Below are 21587 nucleotides of genomic sequence, written 5' to 3' on the forward strand. Positions count from 1 at the left end.
GCCAAGATGGGTGGAAAGATTAGATGCATTTATTCTTGCTTGCATATTCCCCTTGCTATATCCACTCCGGCATGGGAAAGGCGCGACGGGGTTTTTGGAATTCATTTGACAGGTTTCCAGATTTGAAATGTGTTTTCTACATGATGTCGTTTGGAAGGTGACATGGGAGGGGTTTGGTTTGGTATTGGAGCGGCTTTGCATAGCTTTGGCGTTGGGAATCTGGTGGTGGAGAATATAAAGAAGAGCATTTTGATACTTTACGGTGTGCCCTCCTGATCGTGTATTTAATGCTTCTAATAATTCATCGATGTGATATACAAGTCTATCTGCAATTCTCGAGACCTTGGAGAAAGCAAATACCGTAAAACTTTAGGCCAACCTCGTAGTGGACAAGATAGATGGCAGAACCACCTCACTGTTCTATAAACGTAAAGTATATATACTAGCTTAAATAACAACTTTATCTTAAATAGAATTAAAGAATATTACATTTACATAAAATAATTAAAAATAATTCTCAATTGTACTAACTACTCTAAGTAAATCGTACTTCGACTACTACTTATCTTATCTAACGAGAGATATGTGTCCCCTACCTACTAAAGCTAGACTATAAATACTAAAGAAGTAGGACTACCCTAGACGCGCCTAACACTAAGTATTCTTGACCCATATCGCGGAGGACGGAATAGATGTCAGTCACCTGTCCACTAATCTTAGACTGGATGTGTCGACTTCGAGTAAGCTTAAAAAATCTTATTTACTCAAAATAATTGACTAAATATGTAATATTGGCCTAGGTCAATCCACTAAATAACGATATTTCGTCAACATAATCGAATCAATATCGTGTTTCGACTGCCGTTATTTTGTCCTCTGCGAGCCAACCTGCATTGGCAAAATGACCGTACCAAGTTAGACTCTGACATCTGTACTCACCGCCTTCAACCCCAAGCTCGTGCAACTACGTTTAGAACACGGAGGGACAAACATAACCACCAATTGACCACCCTACACGATTTGAAAAGATGGCGCAAGATTTACCTCCTTCTGGCGGCTATGGGCCCGTTCAGTATAAGGTACGTGAGAGTTTCCTCTACTAGAATCGCGCGGCTGGAGTGGAAACACAATGAGGGGATGCGACCGGAGGCTATTGAAGAGGAGGCTGAGAGAGACTGGGAGGGACAAGAAGCGGACGGAGACTGTAAACTTTGGGGCAAGAGTTTTGAGGACGCGAAAAAGGGCGATGTGTGGTCAATTGGAATTCGGAGCCTTAAGATAATCCATGCGACGACGACACCATCTCGATCCCAATTACCCACGGCACACGACGCAGCTTTATTCTAGATTTAAGGCAGGGTCGAGAGAATGCAAAGCTAACAAGCCTCCGCAAACAGAGAAATCTTCCCGCCCGCGGGTTTAGACCAGCATATCTCCTCTTTGGCGTCGCCGGTATCATGACATTCGGATTCTGGAAACTTGGAAAGGGAATTAGAGAGCACAAGTACGATTCCACGTCCTCGCAGGACTTCTGCTGGTTGTGTCTGACTAACTAACCTGGAAATAGCGAGCTCGCGCGCGAAAAGATGTGGTCGAGAATCTACCTGATTCCAATGTTGACCGCGGAAGAAGACCGTGATTTGGCGAGGAGACATTATGCGGATTTGGAGAGGGAGCAGAAGTTGTTGGGGAGCAAGACTAGTGCTTATAATTCTGATCGGTGTGTACTCTTCACTGTCCTGCTGGGGCATTCGTGGATGGTGGATGGTGTATATTGGATGTTGGCGGATTGGGTCAGAAAGGCCTATGATTGAGATTAGAGGGTTTATTGGTACTATATTTGACGTCCTGATGCTAATTTGTATTGTATAGATATGTACGACCAACGTTCGCTGTTACACCACAAAATGTCACGAAATAGATACGTGGGCAGGGAGATGGTGATGTAGTCGCAAGCTGGGCTTTGGGTGAAATACTGGACTGCGGGGGAAGGAAAGGGCTGTACATATATTGCCAATCGAAGTATTGGTGAGGTCACTCATCCAGAATCAATCAATTGTTTTTCTTTCTTGTGTTAAATTCCTACCCTTCAAATCTCAAGGTCTCTCTGAGGTGATCAACGGAACAGCATGCACTTCTTCATCTGGTCTTCTCACAGCCCCGGCGAGTCTTCTACATATCGAGGTACCAGACATCACGACGGTCACTCACGACTAAACTTCCGGATGCCCTGTCACAGTTTAGTTTTCCATATTATTATTCTATCCTCATACCAAACATATCAGACACAAACTCGTCTCCAAACATCACCAAGCACAATGACCCCCATCAACTCTCAAATCCGCGCCCGTCATAAATCTACTTGCCTCTCCCAATAAGAAGAGCACAGGACCACGATACTCCTCTGCCCATGAGAATCTCCCAAGCATGCTACCGGACAACCAAACCTCGCGGGTTTCCGGATGGTTCATGGATTCTTCGCTGAGAGCTGTGTGGATGTACCCTGGGGAGAGCGAATTGACACGGATAGGTGGCGCGGGAGAGGTTGTGCTTGGTGAAGGATTCCCCCATTCAGCGGCCAGAGAACGAGCTAGTTGTAGAATTGCTGATTTAGAGGTGTTATAGGCTGCGGTTTTGACGCCCTGAAACTCAGTTAACATGTTATACCTCACCTCACGAAGAATTGGGATCTCACCTTATTAGCCACACTCCCACTCATACTAGCAATCATAACTACACTTCCCCCTAATTTATTCTCTAACATGTATCTCCCTACCGCCTGTACGACATTAAATGTCCCTAGCACGTTTATGTCTAGGATTTGCTTGAATTTGTCGAGGGGATATGTTTCTGCGGGTGCGCCGCCGGATATACCTGCTGTTGTTACTGTGGGGTGTTAGGCTTTCGAAAATTGAAGAGGGTGAGAGAGGGATGTACCGACGCCACGAAGAGGGTGAGAGGGACGGAGGTTAGATATTTCATCGTCGATTGTTTTTTGGACGGCGATGCTGTCGGTGACGTCTAGACTGTGGTAACTCCATTTTTGGCCTGTGGTTTTTGAGATTTCGACAAATATATCTATACCTGAATATCAGATCACGTTTATCTTTGAAGATCGTGGGCGAAGTACCAGTGTTCGGTTCAGTAGGGAGATCGATACATATTACGTCTCCTCCCGATTCCATTATCGCTTGTGTGATTGATGTCCCGATGGCTCCAAGTCCGCCTGTTACTACAAATTATTAGGTTTGACGTTTACTACTTGAGAGAGAGCTCAAATAATTATACTTAAAATTGTTCTGTTTTGGAGAGAGAATAGTTGGGCTGTAGCGAGGGGAGGCGGCCTTGGGTTTTCCATTTCGATATGTTTTGGTATGTTCACTTTCTCGTTTAATGTCTTAAATCTATTGGGATATTGGGTGGGAGCTAAGTGGCATTATATAACGTCGATGTCAACGGGTTACCCAGAGGGAAAGGCTTCTGAAGTTGTGGTTGTGAAGAGGGGTACGACAAAGGGTTGCATTGCATCAAGCGGGCCATGTATCGGGCGGGATTCGCGGGTATGTTGTGCGTTAGTGCTGTCGATCTCTAGATGATTTGATGGCTCATGATTGCAGTTGATGGAAATGAAACGGAGGTGGAAACTTTGACTTCTAAACTCCCTTGTAACGCAATGTATAAAACTCGTACTTTATATTGGAATCGACTTGTCCAGAGCCGAAATCGAATTCCATACTAATAATTTGACTACAAGGTCCTGCAAGTAATGATACCTATACACCTCCAACTCTGATAAGAGTCTTTATTCCCTCTCCTCGAGCAGTGGTTTCCCACGCCTCAGTGACATCCTCGAATACTTTCACCGAAGTGATCAAATCCTTTACCCTGACTTTTCCTCCCCCAAGCAAATGCAAAGCCAGATCGTAGTCACCAGCATTGTACCTAAAACATCCTTTCATATTAATCTCTTTCTCACTCAAACTAACAATCGGAAACTGGATCCTTTGTTTACCAAGACCGACTTGGACGTAAGTCCCACCTCGCTTAAGAACTTGAATACCAGCACCGATGCAAGATTCAACACCAGTAGCTTCCAAAACCAGATCTGCACCCTTTGTGAAATAAGCAGTGTTTAGCTGAGTAGCAATAGTTCCGGCCGTATCCCCGCTTCCAGGTAGGAAGGTGTCCGTAGAAGCGAAACCCCGAGCAAACTCTAGACGGGATTCATTAACATCCACACTCACAACCTTTCTTGCACCCATCGCCTTTGCAACAGCTGCACAGAGTAATCCTACTGTCCCGGCTCCAAAGATGACGACATCTATGCCGACTTTCACTTCCGCAAGTCTGCAAGCATGAACCGCTACAGCAGTTGGTTCCACCAACACCCCTTCGTCTAATCCCATATCCGGGGGAAGAACATAACAGAAATCCTCTGGAATCTCATAAAACTTCCTTAACGTGCCGTGTGAATCTGGTGGATCGGCTGCAAACTTCATAGAAGGACAGAGGTTATAACGTCCCGCTTTACATGGTTTGCAACGACGACAAGGACGACCGGGCTCGATGGCAACTCGATCTCCTACTTTCAGAGTTGTTACTGCTGATCCAATGGAATGAACGACGCCGGAAGCCTCGTGACCCATAATCAAAGGATTGGCCTCAGAAACTTTGTTTATGATACCGCCATGTTTCCAGAAGTGGACCTGGAATGGTTAGCTGATTGATTCATTGACGAGAAGGGATTGAGGTATACATCGCTTCCGCAAACGCCTACATAGGCAATTTTGAGAATTACAGAGTGAGAATCTGTAATATTTGGAAGCGGAGATTCCTTGATGCTGGCTTGACCCGGCCCTGAGAGGTAGACCGCTGGATTTTCAAATGAAGAATCCATGTTGAGCTTCATGGCGAGGTTGACTTCAGCTGGTGTGATGAATGTTGTTTGGGCTTTGGAGGAATGTTTGTTGTGTTGGAAACTCAACTTGGTTGAGGAAATGTTTGCACCACTTATATACTTTGTACTTCATAAGAGCAGTTGACTTAAAGTCTGTCCCACTCACGTCGGAGAATTGAAACCTCATGAACGATTCACCTACCTACTTCAAGACTTTGAAGGGCGTCGCTACATGGCTGCAAAGGTAGATTGCAAATTATCGAAGGCTTTTCAGCAGCTTCGTCCCAACAAGAAGCCTTGAATAAATGGATTCAGGATTCCCAATCTTCGTTAAGTGATGTGGTGGTAGATCGAGATGTCAAAGTGGAGGCGGGGCATGCTGATCCCCAATCAGGAGAGCTGACACGGCGCCTTTCACGCCCTGTGATTGCATGTTAGGGTCACAACTTGGCCATGTATTTACCGAGAGATGGTCCATTTCACTGCATCAATAAATGAGAGATATTCATGCAAGAGCTTGGAGGCCTGTTCGAGGAACAAATACATCTATTTGTCCATCGCTTTCTGCCTCAACCAGCAGCTTTAAAACTTAACACTTAACACGACCATCATGCCTTGCCAGACGCAATTTCAGCATGTCCTTTTTTAATACCAAGTCTCTTAGCTTCGCCCTCAACAATGTTAGGAATCTCCTCCTCGAGACTTGTTCCCTTTGGACTCCAACCCAAGTATTTCCTAGCTCTCTTAGCAAAACCCTTTGAGTTCAAACCCCAGGAGAGCGCCTCAAAGCCGGCAACTTTCTTGGCTTCTTCGACGTCCATTGCCTTAGCTTCCTTCTCCTTGATATAACCTTTTTCGAATGCCGTCTTTCCGACCAATTTGGAAATCTCACCCCAGACATGATGTCCGTTCTCGGCAAGGTAATATCCTTCTTTACCCCATAGCTTGTCATCCACATCAGACTTGTTTTTTACTGCAGCTTCAGTTGCAAGGACAAATAGATCTGATAGGTCGTGGACATTAACGTTGTCCCACTCAGTAAGACCTCTTCCAAGCTGTGGAGCTTGTCCGTTCTTAAGAGTACTCTCGACAAGAACATAAACCTGTCTGCTTCGCTTGTTTCCTGGTCCTCTTCCTTCTCCATAAATCGTTGGAGGGCAGATAATAGCAGTCTTGACAACATCTGATGCTGCTTCTAAGACAACCTTGTCCACATCGCGGTGGAATGCATCATCAGGAAGATTGGTGAGATCAGACACTCTTTCCAGATCATCGTAAGGTTTTGTGTATGGAGGCTCTCCGTATGTCTCCGTTCTTGAATCATCCCAAGTCAGGATTCCTGTGCCTGAAATGTGCAGCCAGAAACCAGGGTTCTCTTTCGAGTGGCCTTTCGCAATTCCTCTTGCGATTGCTTCTGCAGCACCTTTATGGTCAGATGCATCCGCAGTATCTACAAATTGAGTCAGCAATTACATAGTACATGATGAGAATATCTTACGAATTACAATATCAGCTCTGGCAGCTTCGTCCTCGATCAGCTGAGAATCGTCAAGACCCCCATATACAAGTCGTGTCTTTGGGAAAGCCGCTGCTACTGGAGCTCCCTTTTCTGAGTTCCTCACCAGTGCTGAAATTTCATAGTCGGGATGCGCCTTATTCAAAGCGAAGAGAATATCTCCCCCAAGGTAACCGGTTGCGCCTGTTCTACAACGCGTCACGAGTCAGTTACGTATACCACATACGAATTAGAAGTGGAAGTTGTACGTACAGAAAGATTTTTGGTGCCATTATTGCTAATGTAAAATAAATGTATATTGATTTTGATTGATGCCTTTTGGTTATGATTCTCTCGGAGGGAAATTTATCTGGACTTGGGAAGAATTGCGCCAGGGAATGGTGGGGTAGGTATGCAGATGACGAAATGGTGGAACACACCTAGGCTACCTACATTGACTAAGTATTATTAAGGTACCCTTAAGGATTTGTCAAAACTCTAGCTTTTGAGCGGACTTTACGAAGTGGTAATAGTTTATGCGACGTTCCATATTTAAGGCTGATTACAATAAGTGGCGAAGTAACTATAGGCAGGCCGGATTAGACGGCAGGCAACTCCTCCTACACACTTTTCGACTACTTCTCGTGAGTCGTCTAAATATATGCCATTATCAAGAAACAAAATTCTGGCTGGGCTTAGAAGAGGTTAAATGAATTGCAGTCTGCTTTCGCCAAATCAACGTTTCTACCTTGATTCTAAAGCTATTGCATGTCTTTTCCTCAACATCTAGAAGTCCTTGGAGACTGGCTCTCCCCTCTTGAACACAATATTTTCATCCTAATGGCTCATGATCTAGCTTGAACTCTAGCAGAACGTGCCTAGGAGTTGGTAGAGTCGTAGACCAAAATATGATAGCGGCAGAGTTATTACCCGTTTTCAGGCCAAGGACATGACACGAGAAGGGATTTGTAACGCAGGTTTCTCTTGCTGGACCATTTAGTTTTGACTAGCGAGACTTCAAATTAGAACTTTCCAAAATGGTTTGGTTTGGTGGTGGATGAGGGGTTGATGGGATGTCATGTGATTGCGTGTATCCACATTTGAAATCGGTTATCGCCTCGACGCGTCGCTCAACATTTTACAATTCTTCGTAGAGACGAACGAACCACAACATCGATGAAGCAATTATGACTAGTATCATAGGCCACTCGCCTGAGATAGCCGCGGCCAGGAAAAGGCGCAGGTATATGCCATTCACATCTCACATGTATGCTCCACACTGCTGACAATCATGACAGAGCTCTTGTGTCAAGAACATACTCAAAACGCGTCAACAGCACTGAACAGCGACCTCCCGCAAAGAGAAGCCGCATCAGCAGCGCTTCACAAACCCGTACTGTCGCAAATACATCCCACTCGCTCGACGATGCAGAAACACATATTCCAGAAATACGGGATACGCATCGATCACCAAACCAAAGTGGACGCGACGAGAATACAGGCACGTGGTTGAGGGAACCCCCCGCGCAATCGTTACCTGAACCATCATTTGAACTTCCACCACTAGTAAGACAATCTAGAAGCCGTGGAAGACAATGCACGTTAAAAGATGGAATTGAGGAAACAAGTATCGATTCTCAAATTGCAGCGGGGTCCTCGCCGGAGCTCACATCGCAAGGCGTATTGACTTCTTGTTTGGACACTTCCAAATGTAATCAACTACCTCCAACACCAAAGCCTCGCCCATCGTCGCAGAAAAGGCAAGCAACTGCTTTGACGTCCCACAGTCAAATAAACATAAAAAATTACTTCAAACCACTTTCGCGATCCCTGAGTTCATCATCCAAGATATTGACAGAGTCGTGTAAGACGACCGAGTCAGAAAACTACACTCCACCGTCATCGCCCCCGGTTGATAAACAAGAACTAGAAAACGAACAATTATCGGAGTCATCCCAGTGTCGTCCTCGAAGAAGACTTATTACTAAGACTGGCCTACATACCTACTTAAATGCGCATTCTTCGGAAGTCAGTGGAGGACTTGCGGCGCCGACTAGTCAGACTACCGGATATGTAGCTTCTTCCGACTTGAGCGCTGAAAGGCAGGCAATTTTAGACGTCAAGCGGATATCCTCAGTGTCCAACGAAGGCAGGAGTGGGCCGTCGATTGTCCAGTGCGCAGCCAGTTCGCCCGTAGACGCTATAGCGAGTCAACAAGCAGTCAACCCTAGGCGCAAGAATGCGAAAAAGCTACAGCAAACCCACCTCGACTTGGGCCAGACTTCCGAGATTGTTTGCAAAAACTGTCAGATGGTCTACAATTCCGCTGTCGAAGCGGATCGCCGAGACCATGAGATCTTTTGCGCTTCACATGGATGTCCGCTCCTGAGCAAGGAGGAGGCAAGGAGGAAGAATGAGTTCGTGTGGGAGAGGATGGTTCAAGCGGCGCATCATAGGATACGAATGATTACCTGCTCATCATCTCAAGCTTCAAAAGAAACGGCCGTTAGCATAATGGAACACGTCTACAATGAACTGCCGGGGCTTTGCTACTCTCCCGAGGAACTCTGGGGCGGTGGCGTCAGAAAATCACAGAATCGACCAATTTCGGTGCTGGTTGGTCCCTTCAAGGTCTTCATATATTATGTCGGGGTAGAAGTTGCAGGAGTCATTTTAGCTGAAAGCTATAAGGAAGGCATGTTGGTCCAAACGGAGGGTTTACCGACGGGGCAGAAAAAGGTCGTTCTTGATCGGATTTGGGTCCGTGAGAAGCATCGCCGAAATGGGATTGCAAGTATTTTAGCTGATCTGGTTCGGCAAAAGTTTATATGCGGCATTGAAATCGACAAAAGCGGTGTTTCAACCTCTAACTTGACCAGGAGCTTTGGAGTCCCATGGGCCAAAAGGTATTTTGGAGAGTGAGGGGACTTGTTATATTGATGCTGTAACTATGTTTCAAATTAATTTTGATGACTCCTGTGGTTTTCGGCTGTTGAGCCATAGAAACTTATTTTAAACATGATCCGGAATAGTATAACTCTACTCTCATTGAGACAAGGGGCGTTTCTAATATGTAAATGCCAGTGAGTAGCAGGTGGTTCACTTAATCTATACTCTTTGGAAGATTCCCAGGAGCTTAATTTCGGGATTCCAATTTGCCTAATACGAATTAAATACACCTATCCATAGGCAGTTCCTTGAAAAATACATGTACAGTAATCCCAAGATTTCGAAGCCATGACCGAAACAATGAGACCCTCGAATTGTTCGTTGTCAAAGCGCACAGACCATCTCGATAAGCTTAACCACATACCTCGTCCTCGTACCGTACTCTCCGGATGACAACTCCAGAAAATTGTACAATGAATGAAAGAACCACGAGCTCTCTCTAGCGGGTACTACGGAGCATTGTTACAGTTCCAAATGTCCTAGTTGCTACAATGTCTGCAGACTTAGCATCGTCAAATCCGTTCAGAAGAAAAACCCCCGCCATTCCCTCCCCTCTTCCTCCAACGAACACGCCTGATCCAGATTCCCTTCAGATTTCCTACGAAAACGTCCCCATACGATCCTCCTCAATTGCCGACCCATCAGGCTCGTCAAAAAGAGCTGGCAAAAAAGTTCGAGTCCAATCTCCTCCACCTCCATCACCTCATTCCTCGCCCATCAAAGAAGAAAGACCAGCAGGGTATTCCACTTTGGCCACAGAAACAATACGTGGCGGAGATGATCCATTTGACAGCAATCTCTCGCATAGCTCTGAAGAAGATGTCGCAGATACATGGAGGCAGGTTCCGGCCAATCCATTCGCGAAGACATTAGCAACCATAGAACCGTCCGAGAGCGAAGGCCCAGGAATATCAGTCATTGGGAGCCCTGGAAGGGCACCGATGGATGTGGAGGCTTTCAAGAGGTTATTGATGACAGGAAATGCAGGATTAGGGACACCTGCCTCTCCCCCGCCAGTTCCGGCCCACACAGCTCATCATGTTCTGGGTGATGCTGCGAGTAGCACGGATACATCTTCAATATCAAGACAGTCAATCTTTGAGGGACCACATGAGGTTCATACTGAATCACCTCGTACATCACATGAAATATCGGACCGAGAAGAGGATGTCCGGGGTTCAACCGTTGATAGTCATCTCTCGAGGTCTAGTAGTAGAAAGAAGCCTCCTCCACCGAGCTCACGACATGGCAGATTGATCAGGGTTGAATTAAGAGACGACCATCCTTCAAATAAATCTGGTATCGAATCTCCGTCGATTAAGGGTCCCGGGTTACATCAGATTGGCTCAAGTTCAGTGCCATCAACACCATCACAGACTGACCTCAACAAGCCACTTCCTCCGGCACCAAGTCGGCGCAGTCATGACAGTGACCGTGAGTCAGTATTTGACAAAGAATCTGCTGGGAAAACACCAGAGCCTCCCTCTCCATCAGAACCGGTGAGAAGAGAAAAAATGCCTCTACCACCGCCAGTGACGCGGAGGCATAGTCATCTCATCTCAGATTCCAAGCTAAGTCGGAGCAATTCAGGCAGGCTCTCCCCAAATGTTGAAGAGGACGAAAGGGCAAATTCTGAAGAGCAGGAAGATGGCAGGCCTCGCTCTAATAGCGGTAGAGCCCCACCGCCGCCCCCATCCAGACGGCCTGCATCTATACGTCGTGCTTCATCACACCTTTCACCCTCGCCTTCTGCGTCCACGACGTCCCTTCCTGCTCCTCCACCAGCTCGACGTCTGTCGAGGAAGTCGTCTACAGGTAGACCATCTTCTATCCGTAGCTTAGAAATAGCTACCAACAGTAAGCGCCTCTCCGTCATTCCCCCACCACCTCCACCTCGTGCACGCAATAGCCTAGATGAACAAACCCCCGAAAAGTCCTATCAACATTGCGGTGAACAAGTTCAACCAAGTCCAAAAGCTACCCTACGCGATTCGCGTGCCTCCTCCGTATCGACGGTGAATCCGGTGGGAGAAGAACCAGTAGGGCATGATATATTAGCAGATCTGACCGCTCTGCAAAGAGAGATAGATGCTCTTCGAGTCCAATCCAATCAATGAGTGGATCACATGATTGTCACCGTATGCGGCGAAGATCTATATCTCAACGGTTAGGTTGAGTCATGAAAGCCCTTGTACACCATCTATTTGTGGATGGCAACCTCTTTATTTCTTGTTGATTAGTTTCGGGACTTACTACACCGGTTGCACTATGAACCAGTCAAATGATTACCTTGTCATCAATGGTGGTCAGCAATATCCAAGGAACAAGAACCAAGAGACCAGCCGGTCATGAGATACAGCCCGACAAACATCTGTAGTTCTTGAAACTGTCACGCTCCTGTCATTTTGCGGCTGATGAAGTTATAATGGACATCGCAAGAGGTTGTCGGAATAGGATTTTAGGAATGGTGTCTGGAGGGGTCCGGCGATTTCCCGTAGATACAGGAAACTGTTCGCACTAAACAACCCACTGAAGTATCTTACATGCGCAAGCTTCTCGTCCAACTGTTCCAACAGTCCAATGTTAGAGGCGCTTCCCGTCACATCGAGCCCATACATGATTCGTGTTTGATGAAGCAACCCGCCAGCCAAGGAAGTGATATCGTAAGACATTCGTGCAGCCATCTTCAATCACCGAAAATACATTTACCAACAATTTGTCGGCTGGATCCGAGAACCAGTCTTTCGCACAACCAAACCAGCCGCCTTTGCTGCGCTTGAGCGCAATGGAATCGATACGGACAAGGGCGAGCGGAGCTTGGCATACTCCAGTTCGGGCTTCCATACAGTAGTATACGTAGCGGTGTTCTGGCTTTCGATGGTTTAACGTTTGAGGGTGGACCGCTCTCCATAATCATATAACAATGTCCATCTAGAAGGACAAAAGAGGGACCCAAGAAGTTCCCTCTTACCCCACTGCGCGTGTGTGGAATCGAGGGATCGACCCGGCGATCTCTCGACCCCAGGCCTGTGCTGATCTGCTGCTCGCCATTATTTTGGGCAGTGCGGGGCAGGTGGGCAGGTCTAGAACTAAGATACATCTGGAAACAGCTACATGACGCTACACAGAATCTTTGCTAATCAAGCATAGTCCTGTAAGAGGGACCAGGTCATGACTATTGCTTCCAATAATCTCTCGTCAACACCATCTATCTCACATCTGCAGGCGCGCGAACATGGAACGCCATGCATGAGTCGTTGGGCACAGCTCCAGCAGTGCCGAGTATGGACGAGCAGGGCGTGCTGCCTCGAAAAAGTACCCTGGTTGCAAGATGCAGATGCCAGGTCGAACAACCTCAGAACTCGAATCAGATCTGGAGAACCACCACTGGGGTGTGAAGGGACATAGGTATCGTGGGTATCTCGGACGTTTCTGAAAGCATGGCACTTGGGTTTGCTGATAGCGTGGCACACCAGTTTCATGCTCCGAAAATGGGTGTCCATGGTATGAATGTTTGTAAACATACTCACGATTTGTGAATGCCAGCTGCCGTCACATGGTCAATATAAGGAGATTGTTGGTTCGTTATAAATCACCCATCCCTCGTGTTCAGCACCACTCGACGGCGGGCCGCAATTTTCTGAGGGTGTGGCCGACAGTTACACAAATCTCAACAGTACGTACTTCTGTCAGACGGCTCGGTCCAATGCCAACCGGCTTGGACGGCCATAGATATATCAGAATAGAAGCCTGGGAGCTGCTTACAATCAAGACGACTTCCCAAAGTGCTTTCATCCGGACTTTGAGGAATCCATCAACAAAGTCCGGACAGGCTGATGTCAATGACCATCCTCTAAGCCGGCAAAATATTGACTTGGGGATACACTACGTCTTCCTTCGTTCAATCAGTCTTCTGCGTAACACTCACGGTGGGCTCGGGATACCCAATCCGTTTTGTTGTCGGTGAAAGATTCCGAACGAGGCGTATGTGGATGCCTCGTCACTGGAGGAATTGCTTCTCGCCCTAGGGTGGTAAATCCCAACGGCAGAGATGGCTTGACTGGGATGCAGGCTCGCCATGCCAAAAGCGTGTGGGAGTGAAGCCTCAATGCAGAATATTGAAGTGATGTTTTTCCATCAGTGTTGTACGAGTATCATGAGAGATATCTACTTGAATTGTATCACATTATTCTTGCTAGCCATCACTCTCCACTATGGCTCGGGCCTCACGGTTTTAGCCAGTGGCGCGGGCTCTTCCTGTAAGAGACGAAAGAGCACGTTCAATGTTGGAGTTGCGGGAATACGCGAGCCCTGAATCTGTCGATCGTCACTGCTTGGGGGAGGAAAGTGGATACAACTGCTCAGCATGTTTCGCTCGAAGAGTCGTTGTGCTTGACAACTTGTCGTACAGGAACCTAAGTACTATCGTTTGACAGCTGGTGTAACGGTAACACGCAGATGGACTTATCTTGTCCAAAGATTATGAAAGTGCAGCTTTGTTTCGAAGGATTCGCAAGCAAGCATGAAGTTGAAGCTCGCGGGTTTGTGACTAAATAGACAGATTCCGATGTACAAATAGTCACCAAGCAGCAACTTCATGCATAACAGCAGGCCATGTACCAACGTTGCATCTTACGATATTGTATTTCAAACGGTAATGGTCGTTAGTTCGAGGCAAAGACGACATTTGTGCAGGGCATCTTCAACTGCGTAACAACATTTGGCATGGGGACCAATGAGACACTCAATTTAATCCCAGACCACCGGGCTGATGTTGGCAATTGTTTTTTGGGCGTCAAATCATCATGCTTTGCTGACTACCGGTTCCGTCCATGATTGCTACTCTACTTTACCGTCATTTTTCACCCTTGAGATTTGTGATAGCTGGTAAACCAACCAGACAGTTCTCATAATTATGAGCACTTCGATGTTTCAAGGCATCTACAATTTCTCTACGATTCCAACTTCTGAGGCTCAACCACGATCAAGACCCTCTATAATTTTGCTTTTTCCGGCCATGCTTGCGAGACACTGGGTGCTTGTCGATGGGAAAAGAACGCTACGGGGAATTTCACACAGGGCTCAGGATAGCCCTGCGAACTGACAAGTCTATACTAAACTCAATCACGAATTTCTTTAGCAAGCATTATTTATGTGAGCGAATCTTCTGTCAGTCTCGTACGGCAGGGGGTGTTTATTTATCCAATCCCAATGATTTCCATCGGAAGCCAGTCGTCCTGGGCTCGAGATGCTCTGCGGCACAAGCTTACACAACCTAAAATACACTGAAACTCATGAGGCGCATTCTCTTCGCGGGGCATCGAGGCATGAGCACAAATATGAAGCTTGGGCTTCAGGGATATGAGCATCGAAGAACCCAAAGGCTAGGAAACGAAACGCCATTGTACTCTTGAGATACGTGAGATGTCGCCTCTACCTAGCTAACCTCTCATCACAGCAGTAGCCACAATTTCCCAGGAGGAGGAGTCTATAGGACAGGATAAACAAGAGGGTTATAGAACACCACGCGTCTTCAATGCCCCTCGTACTAGCACGTCTTTCCTCACCACCCTACTCGGCATTCCAAGGTGTCTGGTGCGGTGAGTAATGCGGTTGCTATAATGGTATAATTAGGGGAGGAAATGGAGGAATATCGCAAGATACACGTTCATTTGTCGAAAAGCTTTATTAACTTTTATTATTATGTCGGAAACCTTCTTCTTTAGATGGCGGTTACCCACAATTCGGATGATCGTCGCTTTACCGACAACTGATTAAGCTACTGTAAGCAGGGACTTTGCGGTCTGAATTGCTTTCGTTATCGTCCTCCACACTAGGAACTGAATCCACAGTCTACTCTACTTCATCTAATTCGGCTATCAAACTCCGAATACTTCAATACACACTAGCTGAGTGGGTTATGGGCCCGCTAAGCACTGGAAACCAAGCTGGGTCAACGAAAGTGACGTCTTTCTGGTGCTGAGCGTGGGGTTCATTGATGCGTTGAACTTTGAAGCACCCAAGATATACAGAGTACGCAACATGGTCCTCGATGTTTGATGCTGTTTAGCCGTTCTGTCGCTCTTCAATCACTAGGTTGCTCCGGAGCAGTCAATCTATGGGCACTGCTGCAGGAAGCGAGAATCGCCCATTTGCGCTACAATTAAATGCTGCTGTAATGCGCGACTGTTTGGTGGCACAAGAATGCCTAACTGCCATCACGCGGTGCGACATCAAGCCTAGTCGCTACTTCATTGCCATAAGCTCAAGTGTTGAAGAGGTCAGGAGTCAAGAGGAGGTGCAATTCGTTCCGTTGCCGTGCTTTTCCAACGCATGTCCAGCATCTCGATTCTCCAGCCTCATGGGTTGGTCTGGAGCAAACCGCATGTCAAAATCCCACGCCTTCAATTCGTGGATATCCTGGTGATACAAGGTTCAGTCTCTCACTCAGCGAGAGCCACGAAATACTGGAGATGCACTCAGCATGAATCGTATCCTCCATGAAACTGGCAGCGGAACTCTCCGTTGATTTCACTTGTTGCTAGTCAACAGTGCTGTGATTGCAAGTTGCACATGTTGGGTAGGTATGATCATTCAGGTTCGTGAAGGAATGCGTCTCCCAGGGCCGATGGTCCCTTCATGCTTTTGCGAATCTCATTTGACGCGGTTGTCAGCAACGTCGTGAAGCCACCAGCGATGATTCCCACTCCGACTCTGCCATCCGCGCTGAACCAATTAACGCCCCAGGCGTAGACAGCGGGAGCATGTCAAGTAGACGGACACCACGGGCCCGATCTTGGTGTGATGTGCCCGCAAGAGCCCGCAAGATCCAAACCCTGACCCCGTTCAAAGCTGCTATAGTTTTTTGACAAGTATTACAGTCTCTGCTCTGCTGTACTGCATACTGCGTACTGCGTATGTAACGGTATGTTTCGTGGCCAGCCCAGCTTCACTCGACTCTCAAGCAGGCCGACATCCTAGTTCGCCCAACTGCTCCTGCATCCAGAAGCACAGCGACTTTCGTCACCTCCAAACCCAAGCAGGCCGCGACTCAGGGACTGAAGCCGATGAGTGGTGCTCGCCCGGCAATATAATCCAGCCATCTGCAGCGCCGTCCAAGACTCTAATGCAGCTAAATTCGAAAAGAGCTTCAACCCCCTGGGCTCCTGGAGACTGAGAGCTGCTGCAAGTCGGAGGAAAGCTAATGCGCGCCCCTGTCTCTCTCGACTGAAGCAAAAGATACTTCCTAAACAGGTTTAATCTATTGAGTACGAGCCAGCCAAGAGCAGCGTGCACGGCTTCCCATAAACCCTGCGAACACCCCCGAACCGACTTCGTTGACTGGACCGATATACATCGTGAACTCCGGCAGCCTTTCTGGCTTTCATCTTTCACCTTTCCTCTTCTCTCTCTACGACCCCCCTCCTCTCCCGGTTCAGAACGGTTCAGGAAGCGTATGCGGATGTTGGCCATTTCGTCGTGTTAGCAGTCTTGTGTTTGGGAGGATTACAATGGATCAACAGTGCTTGATAGGCGATCCCGGAACTTCCTGGTCCCCCACTACAACACCTGGCTCAGACATCATTGAGGAGGAGGTTGAGGTGGTGCAGCAAACTCCAGTGCGACCACGAATTTCCACCGCCTGCATTCCCCGTCAGTTTCGCGAACCACTGCGACGAAGGGCTGGCGCGGAGGAGCGACGAGATTCGTTTGGGAAAAGGATGTACGACTCGTTTGAGATTTCTGTGATAGACTCCAGAGGTAGCATAGACGGCTCCGAGTCGGCAACATCAGCCTTCACCATGATCACTTCTGCAGCCTCCTCATGTACGGACCCGTGGAGCTCGTCGGGCGGCGGTGGTTATGTGGAAGAGGAAGACGACGATGGAGATGTGAGCTGGGTGCAAGAAGACGATGTCGCCGTGGTTCCCAAGCTAGAGCCAATGGAGGACGAGGATATAAACATGGCAGACTTGGAAATGAAGGAGAGCGTGCCGCCGGAAACTCCATCAGCTACTTCGACGCCAGCGCAAGCAAAACGACCTCGAGGTCGTCCACGGAAGCATCCCAAACCAACCCCCGAATCACAAGCGAAGATCACCAAGGGCAGATCGAAAACAGGCTGTATCACATGCAGGAAGCGTAAGAAGAAGTGCGACGAGGCTAAGCCTGGATGTGAGAGTTTCTAGCTCTACTGTTTCCCCTAAATGCTGACGTTCGCGACAGGTATGAATTGTGAAAAGAACTCGGTGCAGTGCGAAGGATACCCAGAGAAGACGATATGGAAGAGTGGTAAGGAGAAGGCAGAAGAAGGTATGGTCATGATGACATGCCAGAACAGTGCAGATGAACTGACCGTATCGACAGCCCGATTACGCAGGGCCGGAAGCTATTCAACGCCAACTATAATGAGTTTGCCTCCCGTGATCAATGGAGTAGAATCAGAGGGTGATAGAATGTTTTTCCAGCACTACATCACTCGACTGAGCTTGATCTTCACTGTAGAGGGTGACCAAAACAGCGCATTCAAGAAGATGTTACTGCCCATAGCACTACATCATACTGGACTGATGCATTCCATTCTTGCTCTCTCAGGCAAACACATCGATTATGCCTCTTCATATGGTCGTCAGTTCTTGCAAGAACATCCGAACGTGGACGTAGAAAGCCTTGAAGAAAGATCACAATACCATCATGACGAGGCAGTAAAGGAGTTGGTCCGAGTAGACAAGGAAGGCGACTCTAACGTTGTGACGAACGCAACCTATGGCCAAATTTTATGCCTCGTACTACAAACACTTTCTGATCCAAAACCTACCGGACAACACCGATTCCATCTTCAACATTACCAAAGGCTCGTTGAAGAAAGCCCACCTGAGAACGGAGATTTTCTGAAGTTCATACATGAGTTCTTTCAGTATCATATCTGCGCGGATGAGTTGATCGCCCTTCCAACCGACGATACTCGCATTCTTGGCCCAGACGATTGGAACCTTCCCTCCACGGTCCTCCAGCCGGCAGCGGTCCGTCTATTGGGTGTTTCGGATGGTCTGTTCGTTTACATGTCTAAGATCACCAACATACGCAACACAATCCGGGAGAACATGGAGGCTGGCGCCGACATTGTGGTCGACTTCACTTCGCTATATCGAGCAGCCGAAATAGATGCCGGTATTCGGGATTGGCAACCTGCCTGGCCCGAAGGGGACTCTCGTGATCTTGCAGGATTGCTCTACAAGCAAATGATGTGGGTGTATCTTTGGCGTACTATCTATCCACCAAAGGCTACCAAATGGGAGCCAAATTCCAGTATTACTCAAGCTGTAGATGACGGGCTCAAACTTCTCGAAACCTTCTCTCCTCGCGATCCTTCACAAACACTCATCTTAGCACCAGCTTTCGTTATTGGCTGTGCCGCGTTCGAACCACGCCAGCGAGAGCCTATTCGCAAAGCAATAACGATAGTCAGACGATATACTGAATACAAGAATTCTGATACCGCTTTGTTGGTCTTGGAAGAAGTTTGGCGCCTTATGGATAAGAAAGACGAGAGGAGTTGGGATTGGCAAAGCATTGCACATAATATGGGCATGGATTTCCTGGCCACGTAAAGGAACGCAATCGTGTTGCTCTACGTTCACGGTTCAACTACGAAGTCGGTTATTATTTACGACTAAATGGCGTTTGAAACGTCCCGTTATACCCACCGCTCGACCTCTTCTTCACCATCTTTCCGCCCATTCTTAATCAACATAATTCGATCTCAGAATTTTCGATTTGTTATAACTTTTCCTTACCTTGCCTAAGCACATTCATCATATGCATTTCATGGGGATTCTGGCGGGCGGCATTTTGATTCTGTATTTTCTTTCATTGATACCATACGCGCGGCATCTTCACTTCTTGTCATTTACTTTGGGGTCACAATTTTTTCTTGTCATTCATCTACCGTTTGGTGCTGAAGAGAGAATACTTATTCTGGTTGTTGGAAGGATAATTTCTTTTTCCAAAAATTTCAAGGTTGATAGCTGAGATTAGGAAAGAGAGGAGGATTTGCGCGAGCAAGTTTGAGGAATCTAGTTGGGATATGCACTTTTCTTTTGTTGGAACGACTGAATTATCTTTCTGGGTGGGGAGGACTCTGTATCTATTGAGGAACGGTGTTTACAACGGGTCAATGAGAGGCTTATTGTGGTGTTTATGGAGGTTGAATTGGAGTATGTATCTATCTCTCTGTATGTATGCTTGCCTGACTACTCACTGGGTCTATTCGGAGTTGAGATGGGTTAGGCTGGGTGGGCAGATGGGACGGCAGGAGACGGTGTTTGGATTTTGAGAGAGAGAAAGGAAATGGATATGAATTATTCTCGAAATTTTCAATTATCCTTGTCGTATGCGAAACGAATCTTGTCCTCTGTAGTAGCTGCGTAAAATTCCGTAGGCATCTGCTTCCGCCACCTGCCAACACACCAACATCTTTTCGGGGCATGTCTATGATTCGATACCTATTCCTCGTGCGCGTTCCCGTTCACGTTCACGAGAGATCCAACGCGAGACCAGGTGGCAGAGCACACACCCTCTCCCAAAAGTACCGGGTTGTGTAACCAGGGTGATAGGGATCGGAACCAAATCTAAACAATCGGCAAAACAATGTGAGATGAAAACGCAGGGTTCAATTCCAGATCTCAAAAGTCTATTTTGTGGTGAAACTCTATATTGTGGTGACGTGGGACTTTTAGAGCGCGCAGCAGCGTCTTCCAGATCTATTCCTCCGAGATATCTTGCTGGAACACAGATCCGATCTCTTGGGCTCCATACTACGAACATCCTGGCGGGAAAACTTAACTTTACACATTTTTGGTTTGGCTCGGTGGGGATATGTCGTTCTTAAATAGCGTTGTTCCTGTGGCTGTCTTGCTGACAGCACGATCGATCCGAGATGTTAGTTAGTGTATTTCCAAGGAGAATAGGGTGTCCCGCGGAGGACAAAATAAGTGTCAGTCACATGCCCCCTAATCTTGGACTAAATAAGTCGACTTCGAATAGAGCGTAAGAAGTCTTATTTACTTAAAATAATACACGAAATATCTTACATTGTTCTACATTAATCCACTAAATAACAATATTTCGTCAACTTAATCGAAGAAATACCGTGTTTCGACTGCCACTTATTTTGTCCACCGCGAGGGTGTGATGAGATAGAGTTTCGGTTCGGATCACATCTCGAAATACGGAAAGGGTTCGGCGGGCGAACGCTTCACATGGGAATTGATGGGCTTCTTAGTTATGATGGGAATCTTGGATGGGATTGATCGCGGTTGGTTTCGGAGCGAAGCTCCGCTGGTGTTTAGCGAGAGGGGGAGCTTTGGTGATGACCCTGTATGCATTGAATGAGCTAGGGCTAAAGGGGGTTATTCGGTTGGAAAGAAGATGGCAGATGTCCTCTTTTGGGGCATCGGTGCGTGGTTGTGTCTTAAGCGCTTTATTCTACCAATCGAAACACGAGGCAAGTTGGGCAAAGGGTGATGCTCTTGGCCACTTTATGTTGTGTTCGGTGGAGAAGTGGGCTTTCGGGGAGTTCTTCAAACGGGGCGATTCAACCATCGACTTCGGAAGCCTTGTGGACAAGGACTAATGCTCAGGTGCCAAGGTGGCATGTTGGCGTGGATTTATATTGTTAAATCAGCTTATTACCTATTTGGGTCATTACTCTTTATGGCATTTATCGCGAGAAGGAAAAGGAGGTTCTGGTGACGAGTGACAATCATAAGGGTATTCTGATACGCACCAGTCAACATGCATCTTAGTTCAAAGGGGTATTTGACAAATGGAAGTGATGTCTAACGTAAGACGATACTTGATTTTTATGCTTGTTCAGAATCTTCGCTTAGCACAAGGGACCAAGGTGAGAATTCTCATCCTATTCAATAAAGGCACACAGGCCTCTAATAGAAGAGTACATAATCTCTAGATATTATAAAAGATACCGAGCCAACCACGATAGAAATGCAAACATTGAACTCCGAAAATCTTCGCGTCACTTTTCGTGAATTGACACAATGTGTTAAGCGAGGTTTCTAAAGAGAGTTGAATCCAAAATCAACCCTTGACAGTAACACTGCGCTTCTTTTCCGTGGTGGCTTATGGTCGATGAACTGAAAGGAGCACAAAAGCCAGTAAACTTGCTTTTTGATTTAAGCCTCCTGTGTGGTAGTATTCGGCTACGATTGTATTGCGGGGTACGTC

General features: G+C 47.1%; 7 protein-coding genes across 7 annotated transcripts; 4 read left to right on the forward strand and 3 right to left on the reverse strand.

Moving 5' to 3' along the window:
• Window positions 1-1028: 1028 nt before the first annotated feature.
• GLAREA_04648 (uncharacterized protein) lies at window positions 1029-1921 on the forward strand (the record flags this gene model as incomplete). Its single annotated transcript, XM_008087025.1, has 4 exons — window positions 1029-1079; window positions 1398-1504; window positions 1568-1720; window positions 1873-1921. The coding sequence occupies 4 exons, from the start codon at window positions 1029-1031 to the stop codon at window positions 1919-1921; spliced, it is 360 nt and encodes a 119-aa protein (XP_008085216.1).
• Window positions 1922-2306: 385 nt separating this feature from the next.
• GLAREA_04649 (NAD(P)-binding Rossmann-fold containing protein) lies at window positions 2307-3185 on the reverse strand (the record flags this gene model as incomplete). The annotated part of the gene is made up of 4 exons (XM_008087026.1): window positions 2307-2642; window positions 2696-2886; window positions 2938-3078; window positions 3131-3185. 4 exons carry the CDS (start codon window positions 3183-3185, stop codon window positions 2307-2309), a joined length of 723 nt encoding a protein of 240 aa, XP_008085217.1.
• Window positions 3186-3773: 588 nt separating this feature from the next.
• GLAREA_04650 (GroES-like protein) lies at window positions 3774-4897 on the reverse strand (the record flags this gene model as incomplete). Its single annotated transcript, XM_008087027.1, has 2 exons — window positions 3774-4706; window positions 4757-4897. 2 exons carry the CDS (start codon window positions 4895-4897, stop codon window positions 3774-3776), a joined length of 1074 nt encoding a protein of 357 aa, XP_008085218.1.
• A 608-nt stretch (window positions 4898-5505) lies between these two features.
• Window positions 5506-6685, reverse strand: GLAREA_04651 (NAD(P)-binding Rossmann-fold containing protein; the record flags this gene model as incomplete). The annotated part of the gene is made up of 3 exons (XM_008087028.1): window positions 5506-6347; window positions 6396-6601; window positions 6666-6685. 3 exons carry the CDS (start codon window positions 6683-6685, stop codon window positions 5506-5508), a joined length of 1068 nt encoding a protein of 355 aa, XP_008085219.1.
• Window positions 6686-7579: 894 nt separating this feature from the next.
• On the forward strand, window positions 7580-9314 carry GLAREA_04652 (uncharacterized protein; the record flags this gene model as incomplete). The annotated part of the gene is made up of 2 exons (XM_008087029.1): window positions 7580-7635; window positions 7691-9314. The coding sequence occupies 2 exons, from the start codon at window positions 7580-7582 to the stop codon at window positions 9312-9314; spliced, it is 1680 nt and encodes a 559-aa protein (XP_008085220.1).
• Window positions 9315-9832: 518 nt separating this feature from the next.
• Window positions 9833-11458, forward strand: GLAREA_04653 (uncharacterized protein; the record flags this gene model as incomplete). The annotated part of the gene is made up of 1 exon (XM_008087030.1): window positions 9833-11458. The coding sequence occupies one exon, from the start codon at window positions 9833-9835 to the stop codon at window positions 11456-11458; it is 1626 nt and encodes a 541-aa protein (XP_008085221.1).
• Window positions 11459-16852: 5394 nt separating this feature from the next.
• GLAREA_04654 (Zn2/Cys6 DNA-binding protein) lies at window positions 16853-18952 on the forward strand (the record flags this gene model as incomplete). Its single annotated transcript, XM_008087031.1, has 2 exons — window positions 16853-17516; window positions 17568-18952. 2 exons carry the CDS (start codon window positions 16853-16855, stop codon window positions 18950-18952), a joined length of 2049 nt encoding a protein of 682 aa, XP_008085222.1.
• Between the last annotated feature and the right edge of the window lie 2635 nt (window positions 18953-21587).

This window comes from Glarea lozoyensis, assembly GCF_000409485.1.
Source record: "Glarea lozoyensis ATCC 20868 chromosome Unknown GLAREA5, whole genome shotgun sequence".
NCBI lineage: Eukaryota > Fungi > Ascomycota > Leotiomycetes > Helotiales > Helotiaceae > Glarea > Glarea lozoyensis.